This window comes from Entelurus aequoreus, linkage group LG01 (assembly GCF_033978785.1).
Source record: "Entelurus aequoreus isolate RoL-2023_Sb linkage group LG01, RoL_Eaeq_v1.1, whole genome shotgun sequence".
NCBI classification, from domain to species: Eukaryota; Metazoa; Chordata; class Actinopteri; order Syngnathiformes; family Syngnathidae; genus Entelurus; species Entelurus aequoreus.
This window is the reverse complement of record NC_084731.1, coordinates 32,835,111-32,852,860: the sequence shown is the minus strand read 5'-3', so window position 1 is coordinate 32,852,860 and position 17,750 is coordinate 32,835,111. Positions and strand designations below refer to the sequence as shown.

Genomic DNA, 17,750 nt, shown 5'->3' with positions numbered 1-17,750 from the left:
TTACAGCGCCAGTCTTTGTAATCATGGGCACACATCAAGTTTAAAAATAAATCTTAAAGCTAAACACTTACTTGAGGTTGCCGCCAGCAACCATGCTACATTGACAACAAGCAGAGCCTGACAAAAAACGCTGGCAGAGTTTCCTCAATGTTGTCAACAAATGTACCAAAGATAAGTTAAACAATTCCTTTTTCAAAATGGTTAGCCAACGCATAAAGGCCATTCAACATCTGTGAAGACTAACTTAAGAGCTGCAAGATGCCATTCGTATTTCCTCAAGTGTGCTGTCATACAAACTACCATCGAAGGGCACATTTACTACAAGGATAAACAAATTATACTGCACAATCAAGAGCAACAGGTTTCAACTACTGGCTGATGCTGAATGTATTTCGCTTAGAGACCATTGGACCTCTGTAAGTAATCACAACTACCTGGCACACAACACACTGTCATCTGAAAATGTAAATAAGCTTGTTTGATGAAACCTGGTTAAAGGAAGAGTAAATGCAGATGTAAATGGTGCACAACGTTAAGTTGTTCAGGGGTGCATTTTTTACTACATTATCTATCAGTGTACCGGTAAATCCATACGTTGTTGCTATTATATTGCAAATACTTTCAAAGTGTGCATTTGATTCTTACTTTACTATCACCAACTTTTGAGCAAATCAATGACTTGCAGTCAGGTAAAACATTTAAAAAATGTTTGTATATGACAGTCTGAGAATAAAACTACATTCGTGTTATGGAGTCTTTTAAAGGTCAATTTGAATTCTGCAAGCAAATAATTTAACTGTGATTAATCATAATTAATCCAAATTCAAAAGTGTAAATAATCTGATTAAAAAAATAATTATTTGTTAGCACTAATTATTTCATGATTTAATTATTTCAAGATTTAATTGTTTATAGATTTAACTTGTTTATGTTTTAATGATTTATTTAAGTAATTGTTTAAATATGTATTTATTTATTTATTTTTCCCCCGTTGGCCCCCATAGTTAGCATGCTATTAGGAAGCAAGCCCTAACAGTGGCTCCAAGTCTAAGAGAGATATACAAATAGATAAGCAAGATGCCAAGAAGTTAAAGTAAAGTACCTATGATTGTCACACACACACAAGGTGTGGCGAAATTATTCTCTGCATTTGACCCATCACCCTTGATCACCCCCTGGGAGGTGAGGGGAGCAGTGAGCAGCAGCGGTGGCCGTGCCCGGGAATAATTTTTGGTGATTTAACCCCCAATTCTAACCCTTGATGCTGAGTGCCAAGCAGGGAGGTAATGGGTCCCATTTTTATAGTCTTTGGTATGACTCGGCCGGGGTTTGAACTCACAACCTACCGATCTCAGGGCGGACACTCTAACCACAAGGCCACCGAAAGTGAAGAAAGTTGGCGGAGTGAAATGGTATATTTTCTGCATTTATTTCAATTTTTAAACAATATTATAGCGCTACCAATTTAATGGGTTGTGTTTTCCTTGTATTGCATGCTTTTCAGATGTTGTTCTTTTGAAAAGTTTCTGTGCTCACTTATGTGTTGTGTTTTGTGAAGTTGCGTGTGTTTTGGACATTGCAGCGAGTTTACCCGTCGTCCACCATAGTATCGGTCAAAATGTAAACGATACCCATCCCTAGTCGTTAAAATTTTCCAGTTTGGGAACACTTGGCCGACATTGGAAAATGTATTATATCGGAGAATTACCTGCTTGCAGTTTGTATGTTCATTTACAAAAATATTTCAAGCTGTTTACCAAAAAGCAACACATTATGTTTTGCATTCGGTTCTGTTGATGTGGTTGTGTCTAGTTTTCTCTTGTCCCTCGCCCAGTCACTCTATGTAGTCACTCTCATCTTGATCTCAGTCCAACTGGTCAAGACAGATGGCTGAACCACCAAGCCTGGGTTCTGTTCGAGGTTTTTCCTTGCCTCCGCCGCCAAGTGCTTGCTCATGTAGGATTCATCTGGGTCTCTTTAATAGTTATTCCAGACCTGCTCTATGTGTAAACTTCTGTTGTGAATTGGTGCTGTATAAAGTAAATTGACTTGGCGGTACCCAGAATGGGTGGACCTTACAACCGAAGTACGTGCCGACCTGTGATTATGGGCTACCGTTAAACCCCTAGTGCGTAGAAAGGAAGCTGTTGATGTGTGATGATAGTCTCTACCTTGTCTGGATCAAGAGTGAAGTCTGCATCTAGCAGCTCCCCGGCGTCGTCGTCAGGCTCGCCCTCGTAGATCTTGTAGGCGGGGTTTCCGATCTCGACGTTCATGGCCCCGTTGGTCATCCTTTGGTGTTGGAAGCCCTTGGCTCTGCATGACATATAAAGGTCCAGATATAACATCTGTAAAAGCCACAGAATGAAGGGAAAGGCGGATCATGGCGTCAAAAGCCACAGCACGGCACAGACACAAACCCAGCATTCAACTTAGAACTCGACGCACAAAATGAACCATGACAACTGGACACATTGCTATGGACTAAATTGACATTCTGGCAAGAAGTGGAAGAATGATGTTCCACTGACCACACTGCAATACACACCACCGCACTGTTGCAGGAGGGATGAGCATCAAACCAACAGGTTTAAAGTAGGGTTGTCAAAATTAAAATGGTAATGCAGATTAATTCATCATCAATATTAATATGATTAAAAACTGTTTTGCAATTAACTCATTTGCAGCATAGAATGACCCAAAAGCAGTTCTAGTTTAAAATAGTACACTCATAACACAAAAGCAGTAACTATGTGCTGTTTTGGAATGGGGCACTGCCAAATGTTTCTGTTCTTGCATGTGAAATACTAAACTCTTGAAAAAATCTATGCGATATGGTAGCATGTAATTTTTTGAATGTGTTTGTAAGACATTTTTTATGACTTTTTAAACTATGTATTTCTATTTGTGTTACACTGACGAATGGCACTGAATCTTGTTGTGTACCATGATGATTGACATTGACGATAAAGGGTTTATATTCTATTCTATTCACATTAAAAACACCTTATCAAATACTGAAGTATACTTAGTTGGGCTGCACGATTTTAAGGGGAAAAAAAACCTAATTGCGATTTTTCTCTCCAAAATTGCGATTGCGATGTGATTTGCAGTTTTTTATATTTTATACATAAAAATGCATTAAAAAAACGAGTGAAAGACGACATGTTAAATTTAGACTATCAATAAACATTTTCTTGTTTCAAGGTGCCACAGATAATTACAATAATGCAATAATTTACTTAAAAAAATATTTGGCTTTATGCAGACAGATTTACAGATTTTGTATACATCACACTCTTAAACTGAATAAATAATCTATAAAAACTATACAGTTTTATAATGTAATGTAATCATAATATAATAATACTAATGCAAGTGACCATTTAAAAGGATATCAATTTTATTTCTCATTACTGATGAATTGTTTACCATAGTACTGTAATTGGAAGGTAAATAACTATTCTAAATAAATAAACCCAAAAAATAAAATGGACTCATTTCTGTAAGCCAAAATTTTACTTAATATTGAACATCTTAAAATGCTTTTTTTTTCCTAGTTGGAAAATAAAGTCAGATTGTTTTTTTGTTTTTAACCATCACGTGATTACGGCATTCTCGCTCATTTGTCCGTGTTGATGGGCTCATATTGCCAATCTTATTTGATGCTGAAATAGTACCACAACGGCACATTTGGCTTTGTAATCATATTTTTTTCTCCTAATTTTTGTTACACGGCACTTCTCACTGGCGAGTCGCAAGTAGGGAGGCTGTCTGTACGTGCTTCCTTTGTGTGTGTAAAGCTAACGCCCCGCTCTCCGCCCACCGACACAAAGAATGTGAATGACTGAAAAAAGGGCTCACTGTGTTCAGTTAATTCTTCTGTTAAATAAAAACGCTCAGGTGCTAAGAGCGATGCACAGAGTGAGACGCCTTTTTCCCTCAAAGTTCTGATTGGCGAACAGGTCTCCAATGCCAGTGACGGCGGAGAAAAAGAAAAACTTTTATCGCACTAATTAAAACCTTGATGTGGATTCGATTTCTAGTAATCGTGCAGCCCTAATAGTTGGTCATATTTCCTCGTTGAGCCTGTTGATTAATTAGAGCAGTGCTGCCACCTAGCTGGAGGCTTGTGTTTCGTTCAAGAATGAAAAAAGACACTAATACTGAAAGCCCCGACAGTTCACCGTGCTGCCCCCACGGGGCCCACCCAAACTATTTGAGAGGCACTGGTTTAGAAAAACAGACAGTTTGTTGTTAACACAATCTTGATGTTAAAGGTGTTTTATAAACACGTCAAATGCAAACATAATCATTATCTTGAGTCTCTTTACTGATGCAAAATTAAACACAAATAATATCAATAAAAAAAGTGATTCATCAAAATTATTCCACAGCATCCCTGTATACAATCAGATTAAACATTTTAATCGTTTGAAACCCTTACTTTAAAGGATGAATTTTTGAATGATATTCTTATAATAATATGTGGGTCGAGAGCAAGTTTACAAATACTAACAGTGGCAAAAATCTGTCATCATCTTTACTTGTTTGCTTTACTTTCGAAACAAGCAAAACCCTTTGCTACATATCATAAAATACAGTCTGGATCCCTGCCAACTATCTATCAGTCAGTTACAAACGTGGAAGCTGTAAATTAGATTTTTTTTGTGTGCCAATAGGCTAACCTAGCATGATAAATAATAATAGCCTGTTCAAATTAGATTTTAATGAAACAACAAATGATCCTTTTCCTGGTCATCTGTCATGCAAATGTTTTAAATGCCCATCCCTCCAGTGCGGTGCAATAGGACAAAGCATGATAGACAAGACTACAAACAGATCTTTTCATTGCAGATCTGTCCATCAGCTCCTAAAGAGGCGAGGACACTGTAGGGACGCAACACTCATCACAGAAAACAAACACTGCACATCAACTAAGAGTTCGACAGGGTGGTAAAAGTACAGCCCCCGGCAACTGTTACCGCAAGCGCTTGGAGACGGTTTTACTGGGCCGGCTAGACCTGAGGAGCAGAGGAGATGAAATTACAGTGCTGGTGGAAGGAAGGAAGGAAGTAAAGAAAGAAGTGGAAAAAAGAACAAGGCACGAAAGAAAAGGCTTTCTTAATGTCTTTAAAGTGTTGACTTTAAACTTACCCTCTCATTCTCCTCTTGTACCAGATCAAGGCTCCCACTGCCAGCAGAACCAGCAGGAGCAGGATGAGCACAGGGATCACGATGGAGGCTGTACCTTCACGCATACACAAAACATGAATGTACATGGCGACGGAGCAGGTTGGAGTTAATGATGTGGTTTTAAGTTACTTACGTCCCCCTGAACCGGTGCCACTATCACTGCTGGTGACTGACTCACAGCGATGCCCTGCCCATCCAGGAGAGCATCTACGCACACACAGCAGGTATGTCCATTATCTCACAAAAGTACAGTAAACCTTTTTCAGATAGATTTCCTATCCACTTAAAAGGAGTCAACACAAAGCCATGAGTGTCAACTAAAGTTTACAGTGTCTTGCCTATACGTTTGAGCATGGTGTTGGTAGCGCCACAGTCTGGGGCGGCACGATTGCTGCCGGCATTGGAAAGCTGCGGCTAATTAAGATTAATTCCTACATGTACACATGACATTGAAGCAGATCATGATTCCTAACCCTCTCTCCCTCGGGAAACTTGTTCTGCAACGTGAACCAAAGAATCCGACCTACAGTGCTTTCCAAGATGTACACTGACTACCCTGAGTTATATGAAAATGTAATTTCTATAATATTGTACATGCATGTATGCAGAAATACGGTGTGAGTCATTGCCGCAGAGTTTGCTCACCTGCACTCTGGAAGGTGGGTATGAGGATTAATGGAGCAATGGCCATTTGCACAGTATTCATTTGTATCACATGTGTAGCAACTGGGCTGGACTCTTCCATTTGCACATCTATTGGGAACAGGAAAATGTCAGTAATGAATTATGCCGTCTGACTACTTAATTTGAGACATCTTCACAAAGCATGAAATCATAAGCATGTCTGACCACATGAATGTTAAAAAGCGGGTTTATATTTTGACCTAAACAGCATGATCAACATTTGCATTTGAAAACATTATTTTCCACAAAATAAGGGTTGACTTTCCATGGTTGCTGCTGTAATGTTAATTAATGAGATATTTTTGACACATTTTGGGCTCCTTGGTATACAGCATGACAGAAAAATAATCTGTCAAAAAATGCAATTTTCCTTGACCTCTGCAATTTTTTTCTACTGTACACAATATACCGCATATTTTAGTACATATGCATACTGCAAATCAGGGGTGTTTAGTGTTTTGGTTGTTGTAGAAAATGGATAGATGGTTGACTAGTGATGCACCAAATATTCAGCTGCTGAAAAACGTGCTGCCAAAACCGGTTGTTGTGATGACGTATCCACTTCTGCTGGCAGGCCACATCTTTTCCTGTACACTTGAATGCCATAGCTTGACCAAAGACAACGTAAAAGCCGCAAAGAGGTCACATTGCTGTACAGACTGCAGTCACATTTGAACTTCCAATCAGATTCGAGCGTTTAGACTGGCAAAAAAAAATTCTGATCTGTGCCACTTAAAGGCAAAAAAATCTGATTTGGTATCCATAGTAAACGGAGCCTTAGGTCCCTTTTAAAGAAAATCTATAAATTGTACTAGTTTTGAAAGTGAAAATTATTAAAATGGCCCCCGCATCCTTGATTTTTCAGTCTGTGGCCGCCAGTGGAAAAAGTTTGACACCTCTATTCAATTAATTCTTATAATATTTCATACACTACAGTATATCTTGTTCAGTCTTTAGCATACTTGCCAACCTTGAGACCTCTGATACCGGGAGGTGGTGGGTGGGGGCTGGGAGGCGTGGTCGGGGGTGGAGTGGGGTGTGTGGTTGGGGGTGTGGTTGGGGGCGTGGTTAAGGGCGTGGTTAATAGGGGAGTATATTTACAGCTAGAATTCACCAACTCAAGTATTTCATATATATATATATATATATATATATATATATATATATATATATATATATATATATATATATATATATATATATATATATATATATATATATATATGTATGAAATACTTGACTTTCAGTGAATTCTAGCTATATATATATATATATTTATTTTATTATACATATAAATAAAATAAATACTTGAATTTCAGTGTTCGGGGGGCTATCCAGTAGATGGCAGTATTGTCCTGTTTAACTTCTCCTCCGTTCATGACTCGGCCACCGTGTTCAATGGAGAAGTCTGTTCTACAAAATGTACAGGCAACATAATTACATACCCCTTTCCCTTCGAACTGTCCTGGATGAACTGAAATTCTTGTTTCCATTCGTTTTGGAACTTGCAAGCGTATTTCTTCATCTTGCTCATCGACGGCGTCGCCATGTCTGTAACTTCCTCGTTCTTCTGCTTCGTCTCCTTGTTGTGTGGCAGTTGTGCACTCTCTAAAAGCCGTAGATGTTATGACGTCATTGGGCAGGCAAGCTGTTTATATTGTGGGAAAGCGGACGTGAGAACAAGCTGTCCCCACTCAGGTCCGCATTGAGCTGGAGGGGGCGTGGCCTCCAGCTCCGGCTGAATACCGGAAGTTTGTCGGGAGAAAATTTCTGCCGGGAGGTGAGGCGCTGAATACCGGGAGTCTCCCGCTAAAAACGGGAGGGTTGGCTAGTATGGTCTTTAGAAATGTAGCGAAGGTCTCAACTACAGGGAAAGTGTGGCAGCTTGTGTGTGTTTGCGTGTGTGTGTGTTTACCGGCAGGTGAATTCCCCTGTGGATGTAAACCGGTCCTTAGGGATACATTCTCCGTCGCGACAATAGTGACATTTGTCAATCTCGCATGTGCTGCCGGTGAATTGGGGCAGACAGCGGCACAGTTTAGAGCCACTGGACGTCTGTAGACACGTGCCTCTGTTCAGGCAGTGGCTCTCACAGCTTCCTACAAGACACACACAGACACGTGCTAAGTAAGTTTTCAGGTTATCAAACAATATATTTTTTGACGATATTAGACAGTCAACGATACTCACTATACTGGCACTGGTCGCCCAGGAAGTCGCGAGGGCAGCTGCAAGTTGGCTGATTCCCAGCACTGACAGTGCAGTTGCCTGCGTTCATACAGTAATTCCTACATGTGTGCAGGTTACAGTTTGGCCCTGTAAACCCTGGCAGGCATCGGCAGGTCGGAGAGCCTGTTATGGTTAAACAAGAGATCATCCATCACACATTTTCTCTACTATGATAGTCGTATAATTGCAGTTTTCTCCAACGCTATTGAAAGAAATGAGTTGGGAACTCTAGCGGTATAAGGCTCTAGATAGGAGGAACGATTCTAAAGATGCTTAGCAGATTCACTTTGCTGCATTTTTGCATATCCGTATTATCCTTATTTCAATATTTACAGATTGAGGAGTAATACTATATTTGTAGTTTTTAAACCAATTTAACCATTTCAAGTATCTTGACAGGTCAGCATTCAGCAGCCTTACTGACCTCTGCATGTGCTTTAAAATATTGATGGAAGCTGTCGGTGTAAAATTCATGCGTGTTATGCTTGCCATACTGATATTTACAATTAACTAATTTGCAATAGAGATGAGATTCATTTTTCTTTGAAAAGAGGCAGATCCTGAAGAGCTGTTCTTTTCAAAGAGCTGTTCAAATGACTACCTTGTTAATATAGTTCCTTTTTTACTGGTATTGGTTATAAGATAATATGTAGATCAGAATCATTTTATTGTAAACATTCCATAAGGTGGTGTCATATCCCCATGCATTGACAGTGACATCCCTACAGTATTTTGAATTTCCCCTCCCCTTAAAAACGTTTAGCATTTTAACAATAAATAAATAAATACACAAATATTAAAAAGAAAATGTACATATGTATATACAAATAAAAATACAACTAGGATAACAATTAGAACATAACAAAAATGTAAATAAAAAATAAAAAATTTACTGGTGTGTACGCTTGTACTACTCTGACTAGTTAACCAGAAAAGTACATCCAAATAATAAAAACACAAAATTTAATTGAAGTAAATATCAATTATATACTGTATGTAAATAAATATATATGTATTTTTTTTCCACATCAAAAAAGTGAATTGAAATGCTGCTACATTTGTGAGCAGTTGCCGATGCTGTATCTGCATTTGCATAAAAAACAGCTCCCAAAAGAGAGGCTTGCAAGTGGGTAATGGTTCTCATTGTTCACCTAAAAGAGCCATTCAGAAGACTGGATTCATTTGCGAACGTCACATCTCGAATCTGAGCTACTGATGCACACAGTGTTTCAGACTACGCTTATATTACAACATTAGTTGTAATATAAACTGTGTTGCGCAACATACCTCTTCACCAATGTGCTCAAAGAGAACTACGTTTTCATGAGCACTTCCTCATGCACTCCCAGTTATTATTGAAGTTTAAAGATTAAGTTGTTGTATACCGAGTGTGCCTGAAGTCTGAATACAAAGATAATGTAGAGTTATTGCACCGATTTCAAGTGAATCTTGCAAACCACATCAACCTTTGCGTTTATTTGCTATCAAATTATCCATTTTTACAATCAGATTAATCACACTTTTGAATTGATTAATCAAAAATAACAGTATATTATTTGATTGCATTAATTAAACCAACTTTAAAAAACAACCCAGATGTTTTGACTCAAATGCAATTTTATTGACATAATGTCGAACATTTTTTAATTGTTTTGACGTAAAAGCATGTAATTTTGTGCTCAAAACCTGATAACAGTATAGTGTGAAGTACACATTTTGAACAATATTGCAATACTATCACAAATAAGGTGCGGATGGACAATAAATATTGTACTTACAAATCCATCAACCTAACTCAAATTGTGAGAATATAATCTAGGTTTCACATGGTTAAAGGGAAACTGAACTTTATTTTTGCCTATAATTCACAATTATTATGAGTGACAAGAACACATATTCCTTTATGTTTAATGCATAGTAACTCGTAAATTAAAGCCCACTTACAATGGCGCCAATGGGAGCCATGACGTTATTGTGTCTATTCCGAACATAAAACCCAATAAATAACCATCCAAAAAGCACCCACGTTACTTAATTTACATTTCGGGACCTGAACATTAACAAATTATTAGCGATATTGTTATTATAAGCGCTAACGTTAAGAACCTACATTTAGCGGCAAATTGATCAGAGACTTTCTCATGCTGCTGTATTGACGTCATCAGCTGGTGAGCTGCTTTCTTGCCTCTTGGCTAAAGAAAGTTAATTCTAAATTATAAATCATGTCTCTCACCTGCATAGTAAAAGTATGTAGATAGGAACTGAGAAGTTGATCTCAATTTTCACAAGAAAGACGCTGGTTTGCACCCACTATTTTTTTTAGCCCTTTGCGAGGATTATGAGTCATTCTTCATCTAAACAGTAATATATCAACATCTCAACAGCTGTCATCCCAGTGAGAGCAGACATTGTACGTAAGTGATGTTTTATTATGTTTGTTGGCTTTCATGATGTCTATAGTTATGTTGTAATCAGTGATGTTGTTGAGGGAAAAAGCAAACGTGATGCGTTTTTGACGGATGCTTAAAATTATCAAGATACGTAAATAGTACATGTTATTAGTACATGTGCCTGTTACTACAGTACATATATACTTACAGCATGTATAGAAAACCTTAATGGAGGTGTTTGGATGTTTTTTTTAAGCACTTTATCGGCAGAATAGAGCGGCTTCCATAGGCTCCATTATAAGCAGACTTTAGCTCGCATTTATTTACTAGTTAGAATGCATAAAAAAAGAAAAACATATGTCTGCTTTGGAGATGCACGGTTTGCGGACACAACCGCGGAGTCCGTGGATAATCCGCGGGTCGGGCGGATGCATGATGAAAAAAATAGATTTTAAATAGATTCGAGCGGGTGGCGGTTGAACCAATTCGGAAATATATATACATAGTTAAATGTTGTTACCCACATACGAAAAACGAGCAGCACTCTTTGAAACGGGCAATTATTCATCAGGCACTGCTGCAGCACACCACAACACAACACAACAGAAGAAGAAGAAAAAAATAAAAAGATGGCAACGCCGGCAGCAAACATGGTACGCGACAAACTAAAAAAGGGAATACTAAAGACCAGGGAAAAATAATAACAATAATAGTCAACACTTTCTTAATGGAAATGACAATAAAATTATAATAATGATAAATAATATTATCACGCATTAGTATCTCTTAGCCTCTAATGCGTGGCCAAGAGATATTAATGCGTGGCACGCATTGAATGTCTCTGCTGCATTGGATCAGTCTCCTTTCTTTAACAGGCAAAAGCTTTCTAACCTCACTAATGCCTTGCATCGTCTATATTAGATATATAACAACGGGTGGGTGGTGGGTGGCGGGCGGTTGTGGTTTTGATAAAATGTTAGTTCGGGTGGATGGCGGGTGGATGACGACTTTTGTGATGCGGTTGCGGATTAAATAATTTCCTATCCGCGCATCTCTAGTCTGCTTGTCTTACATAAGGATTGTGAACGATAGACAAAATTCCGAAAAAAAGTGCAGTTCCTTTTTAATGCAACACTTTTTTAGTGATTAATCGTATGCGTTAACTCGTTAACGTTGACAGAACTAGTTATCAGTTTATATTCCAATAATTTTTTTTTGAAAACGTACATTTTTTCCTAATATGTGTTCAGACTTTAGAGTAAAATGAGTTATCAACTTGTGGTTTTGAGTAATCATCAGCGGTCGCATCCCACCTGTAGGAGAAGGTGTGCACGTTCCTCCGTTCTTGCAGTAGTCTCTGCATTGGTCAATCTCACAACGATCTCCTCCATAGTTGGGCTGGCAGCGACATTTGGCCTGCTTGTAAGCATTGAGGAAACAGCTGCCGCCGTTCAAACATTGGACCAGGCAGGGGCCACTGGGAGGCGCTGCAGACAATTACGTTGCATTAAGTTGAGGGTTGTGAATGCCTGCACCTGTGTCTGTAATGCTCACTCACAGATGGGGGACAGCGTGGGAGTGGGCTGCCTCACGCACGTGCCATTATCCAGTAAGAATCCGTTGGGGCAGGTGCACACAGGTCCACTGGGGCTCAACAGGCACAGCCATTCGCATTTCTTTCTATCGCACGGATTGGCCACTAGCAAAACAAAGAGAGAACAACCAATGAAGACCAAATTTCTTCTTTTTCTTTTCTTTATCCTGGTGCTTTCAAGTTAAACTCACTCTCGGGTTGCCTGTTGCGGTGGTACAAAACCAAATCAGTGGCGTGGTTCATTCTAGTCGTCAGGTTCTCCACATGGCCTTTGCCAAACTTATTGACACGGAAGACGTGGTTGTTGATGTAGGTGATGCCGTAGATGTAGTCTTCAAATATGTCAATGCTGAAGGGTTTATTGAGATCTGTGTGGGATAAAAAGCATGTAACAAATGGGTAGAAAGCGAACTAATTGTAAGTCCCTAATAAGGAATGTATGGTTAAAGATGTGCAACAGTAAAGTTCATAGTTTGTCAAGGTTCATAAAAACATTGTGCGGTAATAAGTAAGTGCAGATATATGATATACAATGGATTAATATAAGTAATTAATGTATATGAAATAGGGATGTCCTGATCAACATGTTTCCCTCCAATCTGAGTTCATGGTCTCAGATTGATCTGATTTCCAGCCCCTAACACTTTGACAATATATTATAAAATTGAAAATGTTTTATATCAGGTAACTAAAGTAAACGCAGTAACACAGTTTTATCAAGCTTATTTTATTACATTTAGAAATTGCCTGTATTGTTGTAAATCAGATGATATAATTTGTGATTTTGAACGCTACTTACAATTTATAGAACTGATATAGAATACAAAATATAGAATATATAAAATTATTGTCCCCCATTTAAATCATTCAGGTTTTGCCCTCAAAACCTTCCTGTATCAAATGACTTACTCCCTGAGTTTGTAAACAAGAATAAAAACGATTTTAAAGAAAGAATGTTGTAATAATGAGAACAAGAAAAAGGTGAATATCGATCAAATGACTTTAGTATCATTTATATACTGATATTTAGTGTTCGGAAAAATGGCTTCACGCACCCCCTGCATGTGTGTAACAATGAATATGGAAATATAATTGTGTCTCCCTGAGCATGCGTCCCTTTTGAAGGAATCTTTCACGTGTAAACACTGGGACAAAGCTACCAGCTGGGCTCAGTAGCTCATCAGCGGATCACTTAAAAGAGGCAAATACAGACCCCTATCTGGTGCTACTCAACTGTTCTTGATGCCGTGTACAGCAACAACTGCGTCACTGCCATTCAGCCTCACACTGCCAATCAAGGACAGTTTAGCATCAGCCCAGTATAAGCGCTCGTTGAAGTAGTCCACTGCAAGACCTGTCAAAAGTAGGGCATAGTTTAAAAAAGTATCTGTATGAATTAGACACATACATTTTTATGGATGTATGCTTTACCAGTCGGCCACTGAATGTTGTCTTCCACCAGCGTCTCTCTCATAGTTCCGTCCATGGCAGCAGTCTCTATCTTGGGGTGGTTCCCCCAGTCGGCCCAGTACATTTTCCTAAGGAATGATGAATTCATTGGCTTATTACTCAGCTCAAAAGTTTTGTGATGCCAGTCAGTCTCCGTTCCCATCTTACCCTCTCGGGGGGTCGACCACTATGGCGTAAGGCTCATCGATCATGCCAGAAATGAGAGTTTTGCGGTGTCCTCCGCTAAGCTGAGCCACCTCAATGACATCTCTACCGGAGTCGGTCCAGTACAGATTCCCTGTCACCCAGTCCACGGCAATACCTCGGGGCATTGTCAGATCAGAGATCTGAACGGAGTGCAGAGAAGTCCACTGAAAAAGCCCTTCAAGCATGTGCGACCTTGGTTTGATTATTGCGTCTTTACAAACCTCCACGTTGGTGACCCGCGATTCACTCTGTCGACGGTTACGGTTGTTGTTAGGTGACGGCGACGAAGATGAAGGCAATTCGTACGAAGATATGCGCCCTGTGTGCCTGTTAGTCCAGTAAATGCGGTTTGTCTTGATGTGCACGTCCATGGCATCTATGCGCACGTTGGCATCGCCCAGGAAGACCTGCTCATAGCGCCAGTTTGGCACGGAGGGGTCCAGCCCACGGATCTCATTGTCATCAGCGATGTAGAGCACCTGTCTCTGAGCTGGAAATGTAAAGGACTAACATTACTTGGGCTAGAACTGCACATACCATAAATAGAGGGCCAGCCCCTGGCATAAACACTCTATGCGGTTGTTTAGGGCCACAACCACTGGGGGAGGCACATGATCATGGCTACCGGTCACTTCAAAAGCTGATCATCAATGTGGCGCGTCGTGCTCTGCAGGTGTTAGCTATGTCTACTTTAATGGACTGAATTACCTCATGAATAAAATTATACTTTGTTTTGTATTAAACCTCTATTCAGCGGTGAGTCAACATGTCCTTTGCAATGGTTTTAGCAGCATCACAGTTGCGTCCATTCAAAATCCCATAGAGATAATTGTTAATTTGGTGTTGCTTTGAACACCGTCATTGTGTAAAGATTAAAGATTAAAGTACCAATGATTGTCACACACACACTAGATGTGGTGAAATTTGTCCTCTGCATTTGACCCATCCCCTTGGGGAGCAGTGGGCAGCAGCGGCGCCGCGCCCGGGAATCATTTTGGTGATTTAACCCCCAACTCCAACCGTTGATGCTGAGTGCCAAGCAGGGAGGTAATGGGTCCCATTTTTATAGTCTTTGGTATGACTCGGCTGGGATTTGAACTCCAACCTGACAGATTTACGGCCATATTTCTAAAACAACCGTACTATTTAGGTTTGTAATGTAGCTTATGCAGCCCTTTGAGACACTTGTGATTAAGGGCTATATAAATAAACTTTGATTGATTGATTGATTTGAAGATAATAATGTCGAAAGAACATTTTTGTTTCATAGTTTTTGCCTATTTATTTTGTTTAGTTTACTTTTTCAATGAATGCCAAAGCTACATAGCAGTTTTGAATTGGCTTTACTGCGATAGGAGATATCGGACATTTTTCTTTCCCCCTTAGACATATCAACTTATTTTTTTACATTTTCATATACATTTTGGACATTATCTAGAATATAAACACGTGACTATTGAATATATTGATTTAAACTGAATTGGAGTTGTCCATGTAGTCTTTTTGTTATTATTCAGACAAGATTATTAATGGCAAACACAAATCTTTATATATATATTAAAACATGACATTACATTATACATTATTTTTAGTATGGAAGTATAAATGCACTTTTGTTGGTTGGGTATTTTATGTACACACTCAGGCTCCCACAGCCAAATAGTTTTGGTTAGCAAGAGTACAGTGAACTCCCGTTATTCGCTGTTAATTGGTTCCGGGTCTGCCCGTGGTAAATTAATTTCTGCGATAAATTAACAATTGTAAATGGAATATTTTCATAGCTATTGCATAGAATACTTTTTACGACTTCCTAAACAACACCCACATTGTTACCTTTCCAAACCACAAACTTCAAAATGTGATGTGGCGAGGGATGACTGTATTTAGCCTCCTAAATGTGCACGCATACTCACTGTCAGCCTTGCAGGTGTCATTGATTCTGGTAAAGTGCTTGTGGCAGCTGCACTTGTATGACCCCTTGGTGTTGTTGCAGATGTGCGAACACACGCCAAACTCTCCGCACTCGTTCTTATCTGTCAGAGTCACACAAAGAGAAGTCGAGCGCATCGTCCCTGTGGCGTCACGCTAGAGCACGGCTTACAAAGGAACTCACCTTCGCATACGTTACGCCCGTAGGATTTGAAACCCGGTTTGCAGGAGCAGAAGGAGCTGGTCCCGTTAACCACGCAGTGAGCTTCATCGCCGTCACCACACACTGTCCTGTTGCTGCGGCAGTCGTTCAGCGCCGTGTCTACAAGCCAGGAGATTGTTGGCACAATTATGACCAGGCTGGGCGGTCGCCGTTGTGAAATCGAGCACTCACGACTCACCTTTCTTATTGCAGTCGATTTCATCAGAGCCGTAGTCCTCGCAGTCATTGAATAAGTTGCACCGCAGCACAGAGCTGATGCAGTGGCCACTCGAGCACTGGAACTCATCTTTTTGGCAAACGGGTTTGGATGGAGATACCTCTGCAGTATCAAAAGAGAAGTTATTTCAGTCATTTACTCATCTCACAAGATGTTTACACAGTAAATCTATCTACAAAATAGGATCTTCACAACATGGAAAGAAAAGACCTGATCTCATGGGATTATCTGATTTTTTGGTGTGAATTCAAATTGCTGACTGGATCTGATCTAGATGGCAGCAATGATGGCAAGATGGCTGCAAAATTAATCCAGCAGCTTAATCTACCTCTGCACGCGGTTTAGAATATTGCTACTCAGCTGTGAGAATATTGCTTGTCGTACTCTGGGTTTTAAAGAACTAATCGCTGATATTAATGCTGACTGTGTAGTTTCACCTTACGGCTGTTACAACATTGGTTGTGTTGCTGCTGTGTAGTGCAATATAAATTACATAAATAAAGGGAAATGTTGTCAAAATGTGCAAAGTTTTCCTTTCCACTTTCTCATACCCCCATTATTATTATTTTTAAAGTAAAAACAATTATTAAATATACGATTAGCAATTAACGCCACGCATATATTGACACAAAAAAATGGTGTTCAAATTGGACATGAATTTTAGTATTTTATTAATTATTGTATTTAGTAATTTTTAAATGTACTGTTATACAAAAAGCTGTAATACTGTAATAATAAATGCATTGTTTATGTTTAGGATGTGAAATTCTAATTATATTCACTTGCATTTCTGAACACACAAAAAATAGGGCTATTACCATACATTCTTGCCTATTCGCAGATTTAATTGTCATTTAAAAAAAAATTATAGTACCTTAAAATAGAAAGTGGTTCATGGCGCTATCTGCAAGGGGGAAAGAGTAGTGCAGCTACAAACCCAGCAGAGGGCGCTTTCTTATAAGTAAATTTACTTAACATTTTTCAGCAAAAAGATGCTTTGACAAGACATGATGTTGTGTAAGAGCACATTTTCACTGTGAGTACAATAACTTACAGTGAATGCCTGTAATTGTTTTTAATGTGTAAAATTTAATTTAAAATGTGGTTAATAACTGTAAAAGACATGTAGTGTACAGAGCCATTTTATGGACATTATTCATGCTTTTTTCAGGGGGATTGGTACGTAAGTTGGTATTGTGTTTGATTGATTGATTGATTGATTGAGACTTTTATTAGTAGGTTGCACAGTGAAGTACATATTCCGTACAATTGACCACTAAATGGTAACACCCGAATAAGTTTTTCAACTTGTTTAAGTCGGGGTCCACTTAAATTGATTCATGATACAGATATATACTATCATATATACTATCATCATAATACAGTCATCACACAAGATAATCACATTGAATTATTTACATTATTTACAATCAGGAGTGTGGAGGGGGGGTGGGGGGGGGTGGGGATATGGACATCAAGTAGTGGACATAGAGAGAGAGAGAGAGAGAGAGAGAGAGAGAGAGAGAGAGAGATCAGAAGGCATAAGAAAAATAATCTGCATTTGATTGTTTACATTTGATTATTAGCAATCCGGGGAGGGTGTTAGTTTAGGGTTGTAGCTGCCTGGAGGTG

At 39.1% G+C, this 17,750-nt stretch overlaps 1 protein-coding gene across 3 annotated transcripts in view; it reads right to left on the bottom strand.

The window, feature by feature from the left end:
• LOC133650712 (low-density lipoprotein receptor-related protein 1-like) overlaps positions 1–17,750 on the bottom strand; it is a 294,864-nt gene that overhangs the window by 6,426 nt on the left and 270,688 nt on the right. For 2 of the 3 annotated variants that reach the window (XM_062048313.1, XM_062048295.1), the window contains exons 73-89: positions 16,080–16,220; positions 15,863–16,000; positions 15,663–15,782; positions 13,971–14,239; positions 13,711–13,889; positions 13,525–13,631; positions 13,328–13,447; positions 12,285–12,461; positions 12,058–12,198; positions 11,813–11,986; positions 8,071–8,232; positions 7,796–7,979; positions 5,842–5,949; positions 5,330–5,403; positions 5,158–5,251; positions 4,986–5,024; positions 2,172–2,316 (exon numbers count right to left, since the gene is read on the bottom strand). In XM_062048313.1, the coding sequence (XP_061904297.1) occupies positions 2,172–2,316; positions 4,986–5,024; positions 5,158–5,251; positions 5,330–5,403; positions 5,842–5,949; positions 7,796–7,979; positions 8,071–8,232; positions 11,813–11,986; positions 12,058–12,198; positions 12,285–12,461; positions 13,328–13,447; positions 13,525–13,631; positions 13,711–13,889; positions 13,971–14,239; positions 15,663–15,782; positions 15,863–16,000; positions 16,080–16,220 (2,372 nt within the window). The remainder of the gene's footprint in view (positions 1–2,171; positions 2,317–4,985; positions 5,025–5,157; positions 5,252–5,329; positions 5,404–5,841; positions 5,950–7,795; positions 7,980–8,070; positions 8,233–11,812; positions 11,987–12,057; positions 12,199–12,284; positions 12,462–13,327; positions 13,448–13,524; positions 13,632–13,710; positions 13,890–13,970; positions 14,240–15,662; positions 15,783–15,862; positions 16,001–16,079; positions 16,221–17,750) is intronic. The other variant, XM_062048304.1, reaches the window with a different exon arrangement.